The sequence below is a fragment of the Enhydra lutris genome, unplaced genomic scaffold, assembly GCF_002288905.1.
Source record: "Enhydra lutris kenyoni isolate GAN:26980312 unplaced genomic scaffold, ASM228890v2 scaffoldscaffold57, whole genome shotgun sequence".
NCBI classification, from domain to species: Eukaryota; Metazoa; Chordata; class Mammalia; order Carnivora; family Mustelidae; genus Enhydra; species Enhydra lutris.
The window spans coordinates 10,381,849-10,404,716 of NW_019154141.1; the positions used below are offsets into that span (position 1 = coordinate 10,381,849).

General features: G+C 37.2%; 1 protein-coding gene across 5 annotated transcripts in view; it reads left to right on the forward strand.

Annotated features, from left to right (window-relative positions):
* The window catches only part of LOC111158065 (KAT8 regulatory NSL complex subunit 1), a 180,705-nt gene that overhangs the window by 113,099 nt on the left and 44,738 nt on the right, over positions 1-22,868 (forward strand). For all 5 annotated transcript variants that reach the window (XM_022519871.1, XM_022519870.1, XM_022519869.1 and 2 more), the window contains 2 exons: positions 9,798-9,939; positions 17,627-17,731. In XM_022519871.1, coding sequence (XP_022375579.1) covers positions 9,798-9,939; positions 17,627-17,731 — 247 coding nt within the window. The remainder of the gene's footprint in view (positions 1-9,797; positions 9,940-17,626; positions 17,732-22,868) is intronic.

Genomic DNA, 22,868 nt, shown 5'->3' on the forward strand with positions numbered 1-22,868 from the left:
TTTTTTTTTTTTTTTTTAAAGATTTTATTTATTTGTCAAAGAGAGAGCTCGAGCTGGGGGAGCAGCAGTCAGAGAGAGGAGCAGGCTCCCACTGGGCAGGGAGCCTGATGTTGCCACTGGATCCCAGGACCCAGGGGTCATGACCTGAGCTAAAGGCAGACGCTTAACCAGCTGAGCCACCCAGGCTTCCCTCAGTCTTAAACATGTAAAAATTAAATGTACAAAAGTACAAATAAGTTATTTGTTGATCCGTACTAAACACTAAATAACAAACTAAAAGTACTTTAGAGGTAGAGTTTATAAAGTTCAAAAGTGTGGACTTTGGGACAAGGATAAAAATAAATGTGGGATATTCTGAAGGACAGATAGTTCTATTTCTTCTACAAATAAATTGCAAGGAGAAAAAGAGGAAATCTTTTACAAATTTGAGATTTATTACCAAATGCAGTGTGTGGATCTTCACTTTGGAGAAGCCAGTTGACAGTTGAGAATATTTGACCAACAACTGGATATTTGACATTAAGGAATTACTGTTTTTTAAATTATGGAAGTATATAGTGTAGTGTATGTGTGTAAATATAGCACAGTCTATAGTATACTATATTTTAAGTGAATTTACCTTTTAGAGATACACATGGAAATAAATACAGATGTACTGATCTGATAGCTGGGATTGGCTTCAAAATTAATCCATAAGGATTGGGGGTAGATGTTATAGATGAGATAGGACTGGCCAAGAGTTAATAATAATTAAGTTAGTTGATGGTTATGTGGGAGTTCATTATCTGTTAGCTTGTATTTGAGATTTTTCATTTAAAAAGAGTCCAAGGTAAATGCAAGAACATAGGCCAAGACCAGGACTGTGTAATACTGTTTCATAAAACTAACATGGATTACAGAGTTCTGTAAGATCTGACCTTACTACCTTCCTATATCCAGTGTCAACTCCAGTGCATTCTTCCCCTTGTTTACTGGTTGAGCTCCAGCTACAGAACCTGCACATATCCTTTCTTCTTAAGACACACTACAGTCCCCAGTATCTTTTTTTTTTTTTAAGATTTTATTTATTTATTTGACAGAGAGATCACAAGTAGAGAGGCAGGCAGAGAGAGAGGGGGAAGCAGGCTCCCTGCTGAGCAGAGAGAACCCAATGCGGGGCTCGATCCCAGGACCCTGAGACCATGACCTGAGCTGAAGGCAGAGGCTTTAACCCACTGAGCCACCCAGGAGCCCCAGTCCCCAGTACCTTTTGTGCATCTCCATATCTCCCCCCTCCCCGCCCGGACCTCTCATCCCCAGCAAGTTTGCATGTCCACATCCTGATTTATTCTTTGGAGTTTATTAGGTTAAATGGTTATACTACAGAGAAGTCTTCTACATCCCTCAATCTAGATCCGATGTCATAGTTATAATCTCTTCTCTCACATTTTGCATGACTGTTTATTAACATTTGTATTGCCCATTAAACTCGAAGCTTAATGAGCCACAGTTCTTGTTTATTATTACTGTATCCTCAGCACCTGGTATAATCTCTGATAATAAATAATAGGTACTTATATATTTATTAAATGGCACTGGCACTGGGGTAGGGGTGGCAGACGAGAGGAAGAGTTGATGGTGGCTGAAAGTTTGGCTTAAATAATTTGCCAAAACACATAAATCTCTTTTCAGTTTTGGAGTTAATCTTATTTAAGCATTAGGACAAAAGGGTTAACTATTCAAAACCGCCACCTCCACCCTAACCCACCACCCTGGAGTCTTTATGAGGCTGAATTAATTGGAAGTTTAGAATTGGCTCTGGTAGACTGGTTTCCTGTTACTCTAGACCTCTCTAGAAAGCTGATAATAGTTAGAATGACAGATACAAAATGCTTCTTAAACTCATTCTCATCCAAGTTTTTATTTTACAGGCAAAACATGAAGGATATTTGATGGTAGATTTTTTTTGCATGCCGCCCCCCCCCCATTTTATTTCCTCCATCTCTAAGTTTGGGCAGAGGGTAATGTCATTGAAGTTGTTGCTGAGTACATTATCTATTCTAATGAACTACAGTTGAGCCTTGAACATAACATGTTTGAACTGGGAGGGTACATTGTATGTGGTATTTTTTTTGATACACTACTATAAATGTATTTTCTCTTAGATTTTCTTAATATTTTCTCTAGCTTTATTGGAAGGATGTAGTACATAACACATAAAACATATACAATATGTGTTAATTGACTGTTTCTGTTATTTGGTAAGGCTTCCAGTCACCAGCAGGCAGTTAGTAATTAAGTTTTGGCATCCCAAACCCCCGTGTTACTCAAGGGTCAGCTGTACTTCAGTTTTGCTGTTTAGCGTGGACCTTCTTTGGATGAGTCTGAAGCCCAACACTCAAACTTAAGTCTGTTGCTAACTGAAAACATCTATTTCCTGTATTTTTCTGCTTCTTGGAGGTTTATTTCTCCTCTTTTCCCTTCTTTTATATCTTTTACAGTATAGAATTGGACTCCAAGGTTATGTTTATTTAATCTTTTCTAATACACAGATTGTATTTTGCAGTTAGGATTGTATCATTTATGAATGCCACATTCCTATGAGGCAGATGTTGCTATTATTTCCAGAGGTCAGTTTTCATGTCTGTAATCACATAAAGTATAAATAAAAGTGAGAACTTGGCTTGAACCTGTATTCCTGCTTCTTCACCTGTTCATTTCATTCTGCTTTTAAGCTAGGTGGTAAACACTTGTATATACGTTTTTTGTTTGTTTGTTTGTTTGTTTGTTTGTTTGTTTTAAGTGGCTCTCAGTAATGTCAGGAGTTTCTATTCTTGTGACCCTGACTCTTAACCTGGATACTTTGAATCTAGCAACTTAACTTATATGCTCTGGTTGCTCAGGGATGATCTCACTTTACTTACTTTATTCTCTTGGTTTTATAAGTCATGTAAATAACCTGGAGATTTCAGAACCTAGGTATCTTGGACTTTCTTGCACACTTGGAAGTAGCACAGAACTCTAAAATAATTTGTGTGCCAGTTTTTCAACATAGTGTTTTTCAACATAGTGCTATGTAATTTGGCTGTAGACAGTCATTTTACTTTTAATTTTTTTTTAAAGATTTTATTTATTTATTTGACAGAAATCACAAGTAGGCAGAGAGGCAGGCAGAGAGAGAGGAGGAAGCAGGCTCCCTGCTGAGCAGAAAGCCCCATGTGGGGCTTGAACCCAGGACCTGGGATCATGACCTGAGCCGAAGGCAGCGGCTTAACCCACTGAGCCACCCAGGCGCCCCTACTTTTAATTTTTTTAATAGAAATTTTTCTACATAAAGTGAAAGAACTGGAAATAGAAACGAAATCAGAATTGAAGAGGAATTACCACCATCCAGGTCTTTCTAACTTATTCGTTGTTGTTTAATGAGATTTTTTTAAAAATTTCTAGATTAAAAAAAAATTTCTAGATCACAAGGTTGTGAGATCAGGCCCTGCTTTGGGCTCCATGCTGGGACCATGGATGTGCTTCAGATTCTCTCTCCCTCTCTCTCTGCCCCGCCCCTCCTGCTCTCTCCCCTATATATATACATATACACACACATACTGTGTGTGTGTATACACATACTGTGTCTGGTCCTACAACCATATATATATATATATTTTTTCTTCCCCCCTAGATCAGGGAAAAGTAGTATAAACCAGCACTGTTATGCTAGATTAACAGATTTTCCATCTTGGAGTAGAAGTTAGGTGATTTTGTTAAAGACAGCAGTAGGTCAAGTATGACATGGTTCAGTGCCTAGCTTTACTGTTCTTTTTAGATAAGTCAGCTTTTGCTGTAGTTTATCTTTGAGGAAGAGGAAGTGTCTGTCACTGCTGCTTATTGCTCTGCTGTCTCTGGCAATTCTGTAGGCATTGAAGATAGGGTTTATCAAATAGAAGGATTTGATATACTAGTAATACTGCAAATTCTTATTTTTCTCTTAGCAGAAATTAAATTCCTTAATGCTTTTATTTTAGTAAAATCAGTGGTAATCACCTCTGAGTTAAGTGAATCAGATCATTACCTCTCATGGTGCAATAGAAAAGTTTTGTTATCAGTGACACCTTTGAGGATTCAGTGTATAATTCCTAATATGTAATAAAAATAAGAGGACCTTGGCTGCCACATTTGAGGTTATATCTCCTTGCATAAAAGTCCCTGTGTTGATCTGGTCCTCCTCTTCTACTGAAACATTTCTATTAACATTACCATTCAAGATGATTTTAGAAAATTAAAGACAGAAATCACTTTTTCGTTTTCTACATTGGCCAACATGTAAGCTGAACCCTAAATTTTTAAGTGTTTTCCACTTCGTAGTTTCAGAGTGTTTTATAAATATAAGAGCTTTTTTAGAGGAAATGATTTTTTTTGTTCAAGTGAGTGGCATAAATATTTTATATTCTTGGATCCTGTAAAATACCCTAAGTTCTAGATATGTGGTAATAGTCTTCTTAACCCTCTAAAAAGAATCTGTTTATACAGCATATGCTATTTTATACAAATAAATGCTGGTACATAGCTGGCAACATTAAAATGTATTATTCATGTGGTATTACCAAAGGAAACTGGTACTGTATCTTCCTGCATTTAGGTAACCAAAAATCAATCCATAATGTAAAATTTTAATGGGTTTTTATATAAAGCATATTTACCAATATGTTTACAAAAATGAGGGGCAAAATAGGAGTTAAAATGAATTTTCAGGCAGTAGCCTGGTAGGTGTAGACAAACATTTTGGTACAAACTGGAATGAAGTAGTACACAGCAGAATAATAGTTTAGTAGATATTCTAGTGTCCTACATAGGCAATAAAGTTAAAATAATTACTTCACTAATTGTTAGCACAGAGTAAGCAATTCCATCTGTGTTGGAATTTATATCTTTTTCTTCATCATTCACAAGGACTACATTAGAAACCAATTCAGTATGTAATTATCACTATACAACCTTAAGTCATGTGTTCTTTTTGAAGTCTATGACTAATACTAAATCAGTAGCTTTTTGCTCTGTAAATTATCCGAGTAATAAATTTACATTTTGAACATCAGGGGGAATCCACCTCTCCCTCAAGTAAACTGAATTTCTGTGGCATGTTGTATTTGTTATAGGGGGAAAACAGGTGAGATGTGAAGATCTTATTCTTAAAATAATATTTTGTGGTGTTCTGTCACTGGGGTCTGGTATCATCTTCATAGCTACCTCAGACTTGTTAACTGTATAACTTTGCTAATAGTTTGGCTTTCTAACCATATTGCTGGTATTTTAAACACAAGATACTGGGGTGCCTGGGTGGCTCAGTTGGTTAAGCATCTGCCTTTGGCTCAGGTCATGATCCCAGGCTCCTGGGATTGAGCCCCATCAGTCTCCCTCCTCAGCTGGGAATCTGCTTTTCTCTCTGCCCCTTTAACCCCGTGTGTGTGTGTGTGTGTGTGTGTGTGTGTGTGTGCGCGCGCGCGCGCGCGTGCGTGTGTGCTCGCACATATGCTCTTTCTTTCTCAGACTCTTAAAACCACACAAGATACTTTTTGGACACTTGGGGGCGGGGGTGGGGTTTTTATTTTTCATTGATTACATTACAACATTGTGGCAAACTTTCCACTGAAAATCACTTCCAATTCTAAACTGTCAAATGACAACTGTATTTGTAGAATGAAAACTGTTCATAATTTGGTGCTGCCTGTCCTTAATGAGTTTATTAGCCAACTTCCAAAAAATATTAATAGGAAGTTCAGTTTGTTATTGATATTTAGGAGAATACCTGTAGAGTGGGCTTGTTAGTTTTTACCTTAGGAAAATTTAAAAGGGCTGTTCTTTAATATCAAAAATAGTACTTGTCAAAGTTCTTGTGAACGGAAATGTTTTAAGTAATTTTCTTCTCTGTTTTAGTCTCAGAGTTTCAAACAGATTTTAAAGTGTTTGGGTTTATTTCTTTTTTTTCAACCCCTTGATATCAGACAAGAAGGGGAAAAGAGAATTCTTTTGGTTAGGATGTATCTAAATTCAGAGATAACAAATAGATTTCATCTTTCTTGCCAATTAAGAGTGTTTGGTATCCTAGAACACTGTCATGAGAAAGCTTATGGATCAAGTTCAGGATCACTGGGAGAGACTGCTAGGATTCTTTGTCCATCAAGGGTGACTAAGGAGGAAGCACTGCAAATTTGCCACTAAATTTTCTTTCCTTTACCTTAGTTTTCAACATTAGGGTTTTGTTTTGGCTAGCCACTGTCCATTGTTAAAACAATTTGTGAATAAACTCATTAAATGAACACTGTTAATTGTACTCATCAGTTTTTGTCTTTGAATTGCTTTTACAGTATTTGACTTCCATTATACTTTGTTTTCTTGAAGACTTAGGATTTGAAAAGAAGCCATGGGAGGTGTATGGTTCCTTACATATAAGAGTGACAGGAAGTAATGAGGTTTAAGGCGAGTTTAGTTAGGAAAAGTAGTGCATAACTTACGTTACGAGTAGTAATAGCTAAGGTTTATTGGAGTAGCCCAGTCATGATATGGTAAATGGGCATTTGGTGCTGTGGTAGCTTTGGGAATGAATGAAATGAACTTACAAAACCCAAGAGATTTAGCAGGATAGGAAGGTGAACCTCATGGAGGAATGAAAGTTGGGAATTTGATATGCAGGTTAACTAACTTTACCTCTTATTGAAAAGGTGGGGGGGGCATTTTTATAGTTCAGGAATGATTCAGAGATTGTATTTAACGTCTTGAGGTTCTTTCCTGATTTGGGCTAGAACTAGAACTGCAGCCAACATTAAACCAGATAATTAGACTTTTCTTATTGAGAGAAAGAGAGAGAGGTGGTGGTGGAGGACCGGTGGCGGGGGCGGGGCGGGGAGGGAGAGAGAAAATCTTAAGCAGGCTCCATGCCCACTAGGGAGCCCACCCAGAGCCAGACCTGGGGCTCAGTTTCACAACCTTGGAAATCATGACCTGAGGTGAAATCAAGAGTCAAATGCTTGAGCCACTGAGCCACCCAGGCACCCAGATAATTAGACTTTTTTTAAAAAGTCTCTTTACATCTTGTGCTGATTCTATCAAGGTTAGGGAACTGTAAAATCCCTTCTTTCTAAAAGAGAAATAATTGGATAATACTTTGTCACAGTGGTTGGCTTGAATGGCTTATTTTTAGACCATATAAAATAAAAGTAAAATATCATTGCTAACCTTGGTCTTAATTATAATGGTATAATTAAGTATTAACTCCTTTCTAGCCCTGCTGTGGTTAGATGTGTTCTGTCATTATTGACTTTTCTTTTCTTTCTTTCTTTTTTTTTTTTTTTTTAAGATTTATGTAATTTAGAGAGAGAGCAGGAGGAAGGACAGAGGCAGAGGAAGAGGGAGAGTGTCTCAAGCAGATGCAGACGTTGAGCTTGGAGCCTGAGGAGAGGCTCCATCTCACAGCCCTGAGATCAGGGCCTGAGCTGAAACCAAGAGCTGAACAAGCTTAACCAACGGCGCCACCCAGGCACCCTGACATATTTTTTTGTTTTTTTAATCTCATCAGTAGACTCTGTTAGAGTTCACTTACAGCCATTTAAAATTTTTGGTAGTGAGTATGTTATCCTGATTGGAGGTGGGGCTACAGTCAGTGTGACTGCTGCTGCTTTCTTAGAAAAGAATTTTATGGAAGATTATGAAATACTTTGGTTATAGAATATACCAGGTGCCATATACCCCTCTAATATTTAAGGAATGTTAAAATGTTGTCATATATTTCCATGAAACTTTTTGTTTTTATTTTTATTGTATTTTTTAAGGGTTTTGTTTTTTTAAGTAATTTCTGTGCCCAACATGGGGCTCGAACTCATCACCCCAAGATCGAGTTGCACGCTCTACCATGTGAGCTATCCAGGAGCCCCAGACTTTTGTTTTTAAAGAGGAATCACACATTACATTATAAGTAGAGCTAAAATCCAACTTCTTCATTCCCATTCCCAGAGGTGATAAGAACCCTGATCCTAACTTTGTTGAGTATCAGTTCTGCGCATATTTTTATACTTTACTATTACTATTTATGTATTGGCAACAGTCCTTATTGTATGTTTATGCTTTTTTAGTTTTATTACAACTTTTCCATTCCGTGTTGTTGAGATTTAGTCATGTTGATACATATAATACTTATTAATAAGCAGTATTCCTTTAAATTCTTTTACTACTTGTGTGTATCTCAAACAACTTATTTCTTAGTTTATTTTCCTACTTTAGCAAATTAGATTGTAACTTTTAGCTCTTACAAACTATTGCAATGAATCTCTTTCTTCATGCAGATGTGCAAGTGTTCTCAGAAATAGAATTTCGTTATGGTTGGGTATTCACATTTTTCTGTCTAGCCAAGTATTTCCAAATTAGCCTTCAGAAGCAGGTGTGCCAGGTTTTATTACTGGCAGTGTATGAATTGCTATTCTCCATATCTTAAAAAACTTGGTTTTTCCAGTCTGGGTTTGAAATAGCTTCCTAATACTTGACCTAATACTAATATTTCAACCAAAATCTGACAAGGTATGGTGTATTTTTGTATATTCATTGGCCATTTGGATTTCTCACATGAATTTCCTATTGTTTTATTAGATTGTCTGTTTTTTTAATCTCTTTGTTGGAGTTCTATTTTATATTCTGATACTTAATCTTCAGTTATGTTTGTTGCAGATAATCTTCTACCAAATAGCGGCTTATCTTTAGCTTTATTAAATCTTTTGTTGTATGTTGAAATTGAGCTAAGATGTTTTTTGTGTCTTAAGGAATCCTTCCAAAGATATTTTTCTTTTAGTTTGGCTTTACAGATTTAGGAATTCCAAAATTATGGAATTATATGATGATGAGGGGAACTAGTTTTATTTTCTTCTGTGTAAAGAGCTGGCCATTCAACTATCCATTGAATAGTTCAGTCTTTCCCCACTGATAACGGATGTCATTCCTTTTATATATCCAGTTCTGAGTTTTGGGGCCTTATATTTTGTCTCACTGGTCTTTTTGTCTTTCTGGATACTGCTTTAATTGTTATGGCTTTACAGTAAGTCTGTAGTTGCCAGTTTCCATCATATTTTCTTTAGAATTTTGCTACTGCTGGTCTTTGTTTCCTTGTGAATTTTTGGATCTTTTTATCTGTTTCCATTTAAAACCCTGTAGGGAATCTGGTTGGGACTTATTTGAATTTATACACATGTGAAAATTGTCATCTTAAAGAACATTGTGTCTCATTTTTATAAGTCTTTATGTTTTCAGGTTTTATTATTTCTCTAAAGATCTTGTATGTATCAAGTTAGCATAAGTTGGTGCTGTGAATAGTGCTTTTTATAAAAATGAATATTTTCCACTTGTTGGCACATACCAACACTTTGACAATCTTGACAATTTTGCTGAATTCTTTGCTTTAATAATTTGTGGTGTCTTTTGGATTTTCTGTGTCGATAATCTTCATTTTTTTATATATGTTTTATGTTGAAGTAGAAAATATTTCTCTATCTCCTGAGAAATTTCTGTCTCCTGAGAATATTTCTATGTCTCCTCTGAACTTGCCACAAGATTGGAATACTAGAAGGCAGTTTCAGCTAGTTAATTTGGGAAATATCTATATGTGAAGTTTTGTCCATGTGTGTCCTGTAATTGACATACATACATACATATGTTAAGTCTTGGGTTTTTCTTGGCAGTAGACTAGGCGACATAAGGGACTTTAGATGTTAAAACCCTCCCATTCCCATTGGGTATAAATGTTGCTGCTACTCTCGAATTTCACTCAGTTTATTTCCTTTTAGGAGACGCAGGTCAGAATGGAGATGGGCTGCAGACCGAGCAGCTATTGTCAGCCGCTGGAACTGGCTTCAGGCTCATGTTTCTGACTTGGAATATCGAATTCGGCAGCAAACAGATATTTACAAACAGATACGTGCTAATAAGGTAAGAGATAAATGTCTGGTCTTTTTCAGCCCAACTAAAAATTACCATTACCCTTTTTTCCCCATCCCTCAAGAACTCGTAACTGGGTCAAAGAGAAGAGTTTTTAATATGATCTGATAATAGTGTTTAGTTTGTTTAAGGGCCTCATGTTTAAAATAGTGCAGACCACACTATTAAAATGTAATGTTAAATTGAACATGTGTTTAGAATGAAACAGTTCTGTATTTGGGCTAATAGGAAACATAAAAAAGAGACTATATAAATGTAAGCCATTGATGTAACTCTTTATTATATTTATGGAAAAGAGTGATAGCTAAGAATATCCTCTTGCTTTTCTACTTAGATGCATTTCTATTTTACCACTAAGCGTCTCTTGCTTTCTTAAGGAAAATTAGGATTTTCCCTGAAAGACTTTTCCAGTGAAATTACACATTGGTGTTTGAGATTTTGTGTCCTCCAGTCTGCAGAGTCCTGATTCTTACCAAAGAACTTTTATCTTGATAGTGACACTGTGGTAGTTTTTCTTCTTAAAAATCACCTTAGAAAAGAGTCACTTACTCAGTTTGGGTTTGACTGAGAAGTAAATGTGCATGGAAAAGACACACATTTAGCAAATAGGTTAGTGCCTACTGTGTACCAGGCACTGTTCTCTTTAGAGGGATGTGTGGTAAAATAAAAATCCTGCTTTTGTGGAGCTTACATTCTTTCAAGGTTTTTTTTTGTTTTGTTTTGTTTTGTTTTTTTTTTTTCCCTCCGTATTAGCTAGATGAAGAGTCTGTTGCTCTTAAAAATACATGTCACAACACTTTTTTGTCCTGCCTTAGTGCTGGTCAGAGCCTTCAGAAAATTGCTGTACTGTGTGTACTATATGCATTAAATTAATTAGTAAGCCAAAAGTTTAAAAGGATGACCAAGTGACAAGATAAAATGAGAGTTTGAAGTTCTGCAGCGTCCCCCCACCCCATATGTATCATCTAAGCTTTTATTCCAAAAATTCCACTGGAGTGCTCTTGTAGTTGTTTTTTTTTTTTTGGGAAAACTTTTTTTTTTTTTTTTAAGATTTTTATTTATTTGACAGAGATCACAAGTAGGCAGAGAGAGGGGGAAGCAGGCTCCCCGCTGAGCAGAGAACCTGGTGTGGGGCTCGATCCCGGGATCCTGGAGCCATGATCTGAGCCGAAGGCAGAGGCTTTAACCCACTGAGACACCCAGGTGCCCCGGGAAAACATTTTAGTTGGGTACATTATATTACCTTTCTTGGTGACTGTTTTAATTCTGCCATTTATTAAAATCATAAAGCATACCATAATAAACATCTTTAGCTAAATCATATGGATACTTTTATGTTCTTGATACCTACTTCAGAGAAGTATTTCGGCAGCACGCTCGGTTTACAGTCTCACTAGTTGTGTGTGGGATTTCTTTCCCCGTAAGATTTTATTTTTTAAGTAATCTCTACACCCAGTGTGGAGCTTGAACTCACAACCCAGAGTTCAAGAGTCACATACTCCACTGACTGAGCTAGCCAGGCACCAGAGAAGATATTCTTTTTTCTTTCTTTTTTTTTTTTTTTTAAAGATTTTATTTATTTATTTGACAGAGAGGGAACATAAGCTGGGGGAGTAGGAGAGGGAGAAGCAGATTCACCGTGGAGCAGGGCTCGATCCCAGGATCCTGGGATCGTGACCTGAGCTGAAGGCAGATGCTTAATGACTGAGCCACCCAGGTGCCCCCAGAGAAGATAGTCTTAATTCACTTTTGGTTCCTGTTTTATTCTTTGGCTCATAACTCAGCAGTACTGACAGCAGTTTGGGGAAACTTTCAAAAGTCTTAGGTATTTCTAAATATCTGGAAAGTGCTTATCTGGGAGTTTTGTGCATATATTGACTCTTCAAGAGTTTTATTATTCAAAACATAATGTATTAAAGAGATGTAAGGCTTGGGATTAATAATCTTTTGTTCTAGTCCTGTCTTTGCTACCATAGAGCTATGTAAGCTTGGGAAGAAAAGTCACTGAACCTTCCTGAGCCTCCGTTTTTTTTCATGGTCTGTAAAATAAGGCATTCAAGATGGTAATATATTTTCTTGGTCTACAGTCTGGATACACAATATCTGTTACAGAATTCTGATTGGAAGAGTAAAAGTTGAATGATAATTCTAATAAGTAGTATGTTGAAAACTGTGACAACTTTATTTAATATTTGTATTTATACAACGTCTGTTTAAAATAAACGTATTCGTTTCTTGGGGCACTTTCTTGGGTAACAGCACAAATTGAGTGATAAAACAACAGAAATTTGTTTTCTTATAGTTCTGAAGGCTAGAATTCTAAAATCAGGATAGAGGGAAGGCCACACCCCCTTTGAAGATTCTAGGGAAGAATCTTTACTTGCTTGCTTCTAAGTTTCTGGTGGTTGCTGATAGTCCTTGCTTGGTGTTCCTCCTTAAAAAGCATCATTCCTGTTTCTGCTTCTGTCCTCACTTGGACATCTTGTCTCTGTGTGTCTGTGCCCATATTTCCCTCTTAAACGAACGTTAGTCATATTGGGATTTAGGGCCCACAATAGGGCTCATTTTAACCCAGTGATGTCTGCAAAGACCCTAATTCCAAGTAAGGATCCATTTATAGGTTTTAGGTTGCATAAATTTTGGAGGGATCCTGTTCAAGCCTGTATAACATGTAAGCAATAAAATATATCCCAAAGGTAAATTAATGTGCATTTGGTCTCCTATCACTAGAATAACAGAAGTCTTTGAGCATTTACTGCATGCCAGGCGCTGTGCTAAGCGTTTTACTGTTACTTACAAAACTAAAGGTTAACCATTGGAGCATCATAGAAGAAAGCAGTTTGTTCGTGGTCAAGTAAACATGTGAGCACAGAGCTGAGGTACAGGCATTTGACTGTTGCTCAAGTTAGTTGCTTCCAAGAGCTTGCCTACTTTTTGAGTTACTAAAATTTTTAACTGCCTGTGTTTTGGTAAAGTGGATTGATATTCCCATTTCCTATCCTCCATGGTTTGTTAGGATTGCCTGGGTTGTACAGGCCTTTTCATGAGATTAATCTAGACTTGGTGGTAAACTGTAGAGCTATAACATGTCTTGGGTTGGGGAATAAGAGGCTGAAGCTTTCTTTTTCTTTTTAAGGATTTACTCTCTAGCATGTTAACTTTAATTTTCTGAAAGTGACATATTCCAAAAAAAAAAAAAAAAAAAGTATTTTGAGAACTACCACTAGTTGACTACCAGTTAGTTTCTTTCCTGTCAGAAATTAAGTATTTACTTCCAGGTTGAGAGAATCTTGAGAGTTTCTTTTGGGAGTAATGATTCCTGTTGCTCTTTGGAGAAAAAGAATACAGTGTTTAGGAGCTCCTTTACTATTTTAATTTTCATGATCATTGAGCTTATTTTTTTTAAGATGCTCCATTATAGAATGAGAAAGGAGAACAATATATGTACCTAGAGTGCGTACATAAACAAGTATGTTCATGTATTCTTGTTCAGTGCACAGAGCAAATCTTAGAGCTTACATGTTTGCAAGAGGCAGAGCTAAATTTGAACTCACAGCTATTTATCTGACTCCAGAGCATTTTCTAACACTGCTGTTCTGTTCTTCCGTCTTCATTATATGTCTTGACCATATTTATTGATATTTCATACTTGCTAAATAAAACTGAGGGGGAAAGCACAGGGACCACATGGGTTTTGTTGTTAAAGGAGACTTCTTAACACAGCCTTCAACATCCATGTCTAATACAAAACATACCATTTTTCTTTTATTTCTTCAGACTGATCTGTGAAATTACATAGCAGTTACTGACTGAGGATGGACATATTATTGGGAATGAGAGGTGGAAGAGCACTGAAGTTTCTGGATAGCAAGGGAGTTGAAGGGAATAGTAGAAGCCTAGAAATACATCTTTATCTTCAAAAGTGATGTTAAGCAGTTGACATTCCCATCTTAGAGGGTTTATAAGGCATTGTGGACAGCTATGTCTTGTCTAGGTAGCCCAGCATGGTTCCTGTGGAACTGATCTGCAGGGAGACCACTGATTTATCTTAAGATGGGTAAGGAAGATTGACCTACTCAGAATGAAAAGGGGAGGGAGTGTGTGAATTTGCATCTTAATTTTGTGTTATAAATTAAGAGGTGACTTTTTTATCTTGTACTTTGGTTCCATGTATTACATGAAATTGTTGAAATAGCAGCAATTAAGTCTACAGCTTAAGTTTTTTCTGTTCTTTTTTGCTTTTTTTTTTTTTTTTTTTTTTTCTTTTTGCCCCGTTTTATAATCAGGCTTAGCATAATTCCTTCCACCAATTCTTCCTTTTTTAGTTTTGGTTCATACTATTTTTTTCTTCCTTTTTTTGACTTCTGTAGGACAGCTTTATGTTTCCACAGAGGAATAATGTATAAGGATATATTATGACTGCATGCAGCTATGATCCATCCCAATTCCTTGGATCCTTTTATAGAATTTTTCTAGGCCTAGGGGCCTGGGCATGATCCTGGTTTTGACTTGAGCAGTGGTAAAGAATGGGGAAACTCTCCCAGTCTTTGTATCTTGGCCTCTGCTAGTTTGCGGTCTGTTTTAGAGTACAGTAATAGCCCTGAGATGCCCACTCCCATTTAATCCTCACATTGTCCTTTCTTCTTTAGCATTTTATACCTTCTCATGTACTACATAAAATTTATTTACTCAAATTGTTTATTATCTGTCTTCCCCAGGATTGGAATGTAAGCACTTAGAGGGATGGGTTCGGATGAGGATTACCAGGGTAGAAGGATATATCTCTCCTTCTTTCCTGTATTCCCAGCCCCTAAAACAATGTCAATAAGTGGATAATTGATGGCTTGATCTGAGTGAATGAAAGAACATGAGGAGTTTGACCCAGTGTTTAGCCCTAGTTCTGCCATGGATTGGCCTGTTGACATGACCTTCAACCTCCATCCTCTCTGGGTCTATAAAATGATTTGGAGTAAGTGGTCCCTACCAGGTCTTTTTTACTCTCAGGAGAGTGCCCTTGTTGTCTTTCAGAGAGGTGTTTATTTTAAGAGATTATTCAAGTTTTCTCTCTGGAAAATAGTGACTGTTATATCCTGACTTATCTTCTAACCTAAAAAAATTGAGGGAGTAACTTTATACCTGGTAATTGGCTTATTTAGGCTTCTGGCTGTAATTAATATGAACTTAATATTCCTGTTCAAGGAAAAAAATTTTTTAACCTAAAACTCAAAAAACAATTGGTACACATTTCCTTTCTTGGTGTATGATTCTGCTAGGGAACATGGGGGATTCAAATATATTTGTATTTTGTCTAAGTCTTTAGAGGGCTTAACATAAGTCAATAAACAAATGGAGGCGATAATAAATAAATTGGCCCCAAGGTTCTGCTCTGGAAATGAGATTCAAATATACAGAATGTAGGACAATAATCCCAATGCTTCAGAAACTCTGGTAATGTAGATAAAACAAGTAGGGCCCAGTTAACCGGGGACATTTTCTTGAAAGGAGATGGGACTTGGATTTGACAAGCTCTTTGAAAGGATGAGTGACATTTTGGATATAAATATTTTTTTTTTTTAAGATTTTATTTTTTTATTTGACAGAGAAAGATCACAAGTAGACAGAGAGGCAGCCAGAGAGAGAAAGAGAGAGAGAGGGAAGCAGGCTCCCCGCTGAGCAGAGAGCCCGATGCGGGACTCGATCCCAGGACCCTGAGATCATGACCTGAGCCGAAGGCAGTGGCTTAACCCACTGAGCCACCCAGGCGCCCTGGATAAAAATATTTTTAAAGGGCAGAATCAGTATGAACAAAGGAAGTAAGAGTATTGCAACCTTTAATTGCATTTATTTATCTAGTAACTATCTTGTAATTACCTCCCTCTCAGTGGTAACAAACTCATACACATGGAGACATTTTCTAGGAGATAATGAGACCAGTGTAACTGTAACCAGGTCTCTTAAGCAGGGAAGATGTTGAGTGTACTATTTTAAGAAGGGAATAGAGTGCAGGATAACTGGTTTTTGCGAATAGTTTTTACTTTGACATGGTACAGTTCATGAAGTCTGTTTTATGCTGTTACTGAGAGAAGAAAATATTGTTCAGCAGTTTTTTTTAGCCAGAGAAACTTCATTCTGAGGCTAGGGCAAACCTTTCTAAATGGTCTTTTCCCCCTTTCTGAGGAGTTTCCAGTTCATTTTCTACATAGGCTAGTCATAGTCTTATTCCAGGATAGGTAAGTGTTGTTTCTCTTGCTTGGGGTGTAACTCTTTTTTTTTTTCTTTTTTTTTTTTTTTTTTTTTTTTCCCCTTCATGTTTAGGAGGAAACAGGTAGAATTCCATTGTTCTTTCTTAAGATCAGCCCCCCTCCTCCATTTCCTCTCTTGCAGTCCCTATTTCATTAGAGAGTTCTGAGTTAGAAAGGACCATAGGAATGGATCATCTGGTTCGCTGGCTGTTACAAGAGTCTGTGTCATCATGATGGCTATGGAGCTCAAATTGATACAGTCAAAATTTTTAAGTCCTGACATTTATATTTTAGGATGGTCACTGGGGGGATTCTGATGCTGAGTCAAGATTGACGAAGTCTAATATGTTTCAATTTAGAGCTTGCCTTAGGACTTACCAGTGGAGCTTTTTTAAAAATGTAGCATACCCAGCCATAACCCCAGGGACTTGGAGTAAATCTGATGTTGAAGCTGGGCAGGTATAGCTTGAGAAGTTTTCCTAGGTGATTCTAATACAAAATTACCTTTAAGAGACTTACTAGTCAGATCTTCTTATTTTCTAAATCAGAAAAGGAAAACTAAAGACACAAAGCCCTGGTTACTTTCATCCCAGTCTTTTCTGTTATACAGTGTCAAAAGTTGGTTTTGGTTACCGCTGTTTGAGTTCATTGTGAGATTCATGTGTGTGGCTTTTTGTTTGTTTTATACTGTGAGCTCACTTGTGTCTTTACCAAGCTGCACCCTTGCTGACTGGATAGGATTTATAGAGTCGTTTTAAGTTTCTTTTTACATTTTTTAATTTCTGGGATAACTGTAAGATCCAGCTTTGAAATTGTGAAGCAGGAACCTAATCTGGAGTGTTATTTATGCTTATGAGAAACAGGTGCCTTTGGAACAGCTTTGTTTGATTTAAGTTCTTAGTTTGTAATATATTGTAGGGAGTGCACTGTTCCACCTTTTTAACAGGTAAAATTTTGGTTGCTTAAATACAGATGGCTTATCACTTATATTTGTAGCATGTAACATTTATATTCGTAGCACTTAAGGTAATCTTTAAGCCACATCTGTGATCAAGTTACCTAGAAAAATTGCATTGCTGTTGTAGTATAGTCTAGTTAGTATGTATGTAGTATGTTGTAGTATAGTCTAGTTAGTAATACAGTATAAAGTACCAGACTCTACTAAAGATTCCAGACTAAAAGATGCTAAAGGGAACAAGCTTATGTAGGTCATAGCATTTGAGTGGGAAAAGGGGGAAACTATGGTATTCTTTATGTTGAAATAACTCTTGGGAAAGCAAAACTGCTGGTAGTGATGTTTTTGTTTGAGAACCATAGGAAAAGGGAAGGGGGCTTTGGTAAACCAGTCCCCTGCCCCTAACTCTTGTGATACTAACTTGTAAATTAAATTTGTGCTTTATGGTACCACTCACTGATGCTGCTTTTCTGTCTTGCAGGGGTTGATAGTTCTTGGAGAGGCACCTCCCCCGGAACATGCAACAACAGACTTATTTCTTCCACTTAGTTCTGAAGTGAAGACAGATCATGGGAATGATAAATTGGTAAGTATAAAAGACAGAAAAGGGGGAATGAGTGAAAATTCTGGCATTTGCTTCAGTACATAGTTATTCTCTGTAACAGGGATCCTGGCATTTTTTTTTTTTTTAAGATTTTATTTATTTATTTGGCAGATAGCGATCACAAGTAAGCAGGGAGGCAGACAGAGAGAGAGGAGGAATCAGGCTCTCCGAGGAGCAGAGAGCTCGATGCGGGGCTCAATCCCAGGACCCTGAGATCATGACCTGAGCCAAAGGCAGAGGCTTAACCCACTGAACCACCCAGGCGCCCAAGGATCCTGGCATTTTTTGAAGGAAGGGGACTGTATCCCCTTTTATCATGTTTGGCATTTCAAGGCCAGAATTCCTGAGTAGAGTGGCACAGGGCCCCTCCTGCAGCTGTGTAGTTGACCTTGACTTTAAAAGCAGCTCCTAACTCGACAACAGCCAGAGCAAGTGTGACATTGTGGGGTATTACTGAGAATCAGGAGACCATGTCGCTCTGACACCTTCACAAGTAAAACAGCCTTTCTGGACCACTACAAAATGAAAAGGTTGGACTAGAGGTTTAACTCACAAAAATGTTGAAAGCTCTCTCTGAGTTACCCCTTTATTTCTGTCATGAGGGTAAAGCTGTCATTTTCTATAAGTTTCTGTATCCTTAGAGCCTAGCCCGTATCTTCCTCTTCCATGTTTCCTTCTCTTTTTCTATTTCCTCAGAACCCAAATTAATTTTTTTAGCTTCTGAGCCCCAAGAGTGCTTTTTTATTTGTTTCAGGTTTTCCCCCCAAGAAGCTCATTGGCTTTTATGAATATTCACATTTCTTGATTTAAGTCATTCGTTAGAAATTCCAGAGTCCCATGACAGCGGTTTGTTTGGGAGGCTAGAGTGCTAGGTCTTTGCATCTGCAAATCAACAAAGCTTGTTATCCTTCATTACCATTTTAAGCAAGAATTCATGTGATATGGTGGAAACTAACTTTCCTAATGACAGAACTTAAAGCCAGGGATAAATGTGAGGACATTAAGAAGTTAATGGTTCTTAACTGGAAAATGGTTTTAAAGAAATTAAAGAGTAGAATGCCAGATTTTGCTAGTATTCAAGTCCACAGTGTGAGTTCATTATAAATTATCTATAGAATTTTTTTTTACAAATGATTTGTGAAACTGTTTTAGTGATTGCTCTAGCCACGAAAAAAGTTGTTACAAGTGAGAGAACATGGGTAAGGTCACCTGGTGCTTGGTGATGTGAGGTACAGGAAACATGAGATCTGAGGCATATGTGATTGGGAGTGAGTTTTGTAAAGATATTTATATATTTGTATATTTAAGAATTCCAAAAAATTTTTGGACAGTCTCTTGTCAGGTTTTTCTCACCTCAGTGCTTGTGAAGGATAGGACGTGACAGTCTCTCACTGTGTTTCTGATGCTCATTGTATTTACACATGTTCACATATGTGCATGTGCATGCAACCCTTAGGGATTTGTCCCTTTTCCTACCCACTATTCACTTGCATGAGTATGCTTAGTATTAGATTGTATGATTCTTGAAGGTCAAGATCATCTTCCTCGTACCTGTTATGTCAACTGCCAAGCAAGCAAGAGTTTTTCACTGTAGGAAGGCCTTTTAAAGTTCCTGGTTTGTAATATATTGTAGGGACTGGAATATTCACTTTTGTTCATGTAGTAGCTTTGGTTGCTCAGATACAGTTGGCTTACTTAGAATTATATTTGTAGCACTTAAGGTAATCCTTAAACTACATCTTTAATTTTGCCTTTTTGTTATCTAGCTTTTCTGAAAAGTGATTTATACCTCTTCTTCTGTTTTGCTTTAAAAAAATCTTAAGTCACACTTGACACAGGGGCAGCTGTAAATTTTCATACTCATATTTAACCAGCCTATTTTCCATTTCTATTTTGCTTATTAATTTTTTTTTTCTAAAATGGAAGTATTTATTGCCCCCCCCTTTTTACTTCTCCCTTTCAGAAAACATTTGAAGACTGTGGCTTAAGAATAATTATGTCAAAGATGTTTGTTTTGTTGTGCCATGTTGTTCATTTTTGTATCTTCACTTCTGAAACTCACCAAAAAAGCCAAAGGGGATTTTTTTTTAACCTATCAAGATACAGTTTCAGGAAGTTTAACACAATTTTCAAAGATACACATTGTGACTTATTGATAAAGGTGAGAATGATGAGTGCTGAAATGAGATTACTCAGTAGCCTCCAAAACTTATAATATCCTATAAGAATAATAAAGCCATTACCTTCGGAGTTACGTTTTCAACTAGACACATAGCAGTTTTAACTCCTCGGTGTTCTAAAAATAAACATCCAGCTTGAGGCTTCTGAGCCCTGATCAGGTATAAATAGTAAGTAAAACAAAGTTAAGTAATTTATTGAGAGTTATATGATCCTAGGAAGGCTTGTTTAGATGAAGTTCAGGTGTTACACAAAGGACACATAATCATCTTTTTGCCTTATTTACAAACTGAATGAGTGTTTCTTGACTGTACCTATATATATCTGCTTTGGTTATGAGCACAGTACAGATATGGCAGAAACTGAATTATTTTAGAGACTGGATACATGGGTGAGCCTTTTTAGAGCTATGGAGACAGCAGGAAATGTTCCCTGAGATGGAGTGGGTTTTGTTTTTGTTTTGTTTTGTTTGTTTTAAAGATTTTATTTATTTATTTGACAGAGATCACAAGTAGGCAGAGAGGCAGGCAGAGAAAGAGAGGAGGAAGCAGGCTCCCCGAGGAGCAGAGAGTCTGATGTGGGGCTCGATCCCAAGACCCTGGGATCATGACCTGAGCTGAAGGCAGAGGCTTTAACCCACTGAGCCACCCAGGTGCCCCGAGTGGGTTTTGTTTGTAACCACAGAGTAGTGGGGGAGAAGAAGGGAGAAACTCCTAGAAAAATGCCCCTTTGAAAAAATAGACTTCAGTCTGACTTTTAACTCAAAGGCAGTTTGAAAGGTAAAAGTAGGTGGAGAGAAACTAAGGGCTTTGCAGGTGCTGATAAAGCCAACTGTTGCACTAATAATAAATTCAGATATGAAATAAAAAACCTTCTGAACAAAAAGGGTGTGTTCCTGAAAAGAGGAAGTATATAAAGCTGTTGAGAGCTGTTCTCCCATGTTCTAAAACATGTCCTTTCCTTCTTTCTTCTCCCAGTCCATTCTCCTGAATAAATAGTAGTCCCCTTTTCTCCATTTAAAAATTAATGAGTGAAAAGTACTGACTTGGAACCTATGCCTTTTACAAGGTGGGAAGAATGCATTTAAAAATTACCAAAGAAATCCAACAAAATTTCAGAAAACACACTTAGAGATGAGGGCCTCCTTAGTCCATTTGGTACGGGGTTTTTAGAACTCAGCTAGAGAGCCACAATCTCCTCGGCTTTCATATTAGAGGTTGGAGGTCACTGCTACCAAGAAGCTAGAAGCTAGGAATTGAGGGAGGGAATAGTGACAAAGAGGGAGTCATGGGGGTGGAGGTCCCACACTCTATGTAAATCCCTCTCAGATCTTTGAACCCCTTGGTTGGGGTTCAAAATGGAAAATAGGCTGGTTAAATATGAGTATGAAAATTACAACATTAGAACCCCAGCTCTTTGAATCCCTTGAACTTCACAAAGTTCAATTTGGTGAGTTTTGATAGAGCCTATTAGAAAACAACAGTTGGTAGGCTGAAAAGAGCTGAGCCCAGAATGTATTCACTGCCCACTGCAGTGAAGACAGAATTTTGGAGTTTGAATTCTGTCGTGACTTGGTAAATACCTAGGGCCTGGGCCTTACACTGAAACCAAGGGCTCATGCTTTGGGATTTAAAGACTTTCCTGGGACTAAGGGACTCACCACAGGAGTAAGTTTTCAAAAAATCCAAAATAGGCTCTAACATGTTTCTGTGAAAACATGAAAGTAGTTATACAAAATCAAGGTTCATTTGGTTTCTAACTAAATAGAAATTTGCCTCGTAGAGCAAAAATCAATGTGCTTCTGGGAAAATTAATTGAATCTAGAGTTTATAACATACCATATACAGTATGTTACACAATAACAATTTATTAGACCTATCAGTAAATAGAAAAATGTCTTTAGTCATGAGAAAAAAGTCAGTAGAAACTGATCCTGAAGTGGCTCAGATTGGAATTAGGAAATAAGAATAAAAAGCATCTAATAAAAATATGTTTGAAGATTTATTACCACCACACTAACCAACTGAGCTAACCAGCCACTTGTGTTTGAAGATTTAAAGTAAAAGATAGTAAATCTGGGGGAATCTAAGAGAGGTGAAAACTAAAGAAGAATCACGTGGAACTTATGGAACACAAATTGGAGAATTGAGAAGTACAGTATCTGAGTAAAAAGGTTACTATTACACTAAACAGCAGCTTGAAAACTTAACAGAAGAGAAGGGATCGTGGGGCAGCTGGGTGGCTTACTCGGTTAAGCATCTGACTCTTGATTTTGCCTCAGGTCATGATCTCAAGGTCATGAGATTGAGTACCACACGGGTTCCACACTCAGCACACAGTCTGCTTGTCCCTCTCCTTGTGCTCCTTCCCTTATATGTGTGTTCTCTCACTCTCTCTTACTCTCACTCTCTCTCTCAAATAAATACAATATTTAAAAAGGGTCAGTGCACATAAGTATCCAACCAAAAAAAATAGACTGAACATAGAACTGCTCAGAAATGACCATAGTCCTGGGGAAACAGTAAATATGTATCCTTAGAGTTCCAGAAGGAGGAGAGATTGAGTGGTACTGGTGGGGAGGGATGGGAGTTATGGAAATAATGGCTAGATATTTGAATGAAAAAGATAATTTTAGAGATTGAAGAAACTCAGAAAATAGTAAGCAGGAGAAATATAACATGGTGATAATGAAAGATGAAGAAAATCTCACAAGTAGCCAGAGGGGAAAAAGATGCATTCCATATAAGTGAATATTGATAAGGATAGGTGACTTCTTTTCAGAAACAATGGAGGACAGACAACGATGGGGTGAGGTCATTAAAATGGGGGTGGGATTTGCCCCTTGACATTCTATACAGGGCTAAAAAAATTTCTTCAAAAATAAAGGTGAAATAAAGTCCTTTTTAGATAAAAGAAAGTTAAGAGGAGTCTGTTGGCAGAA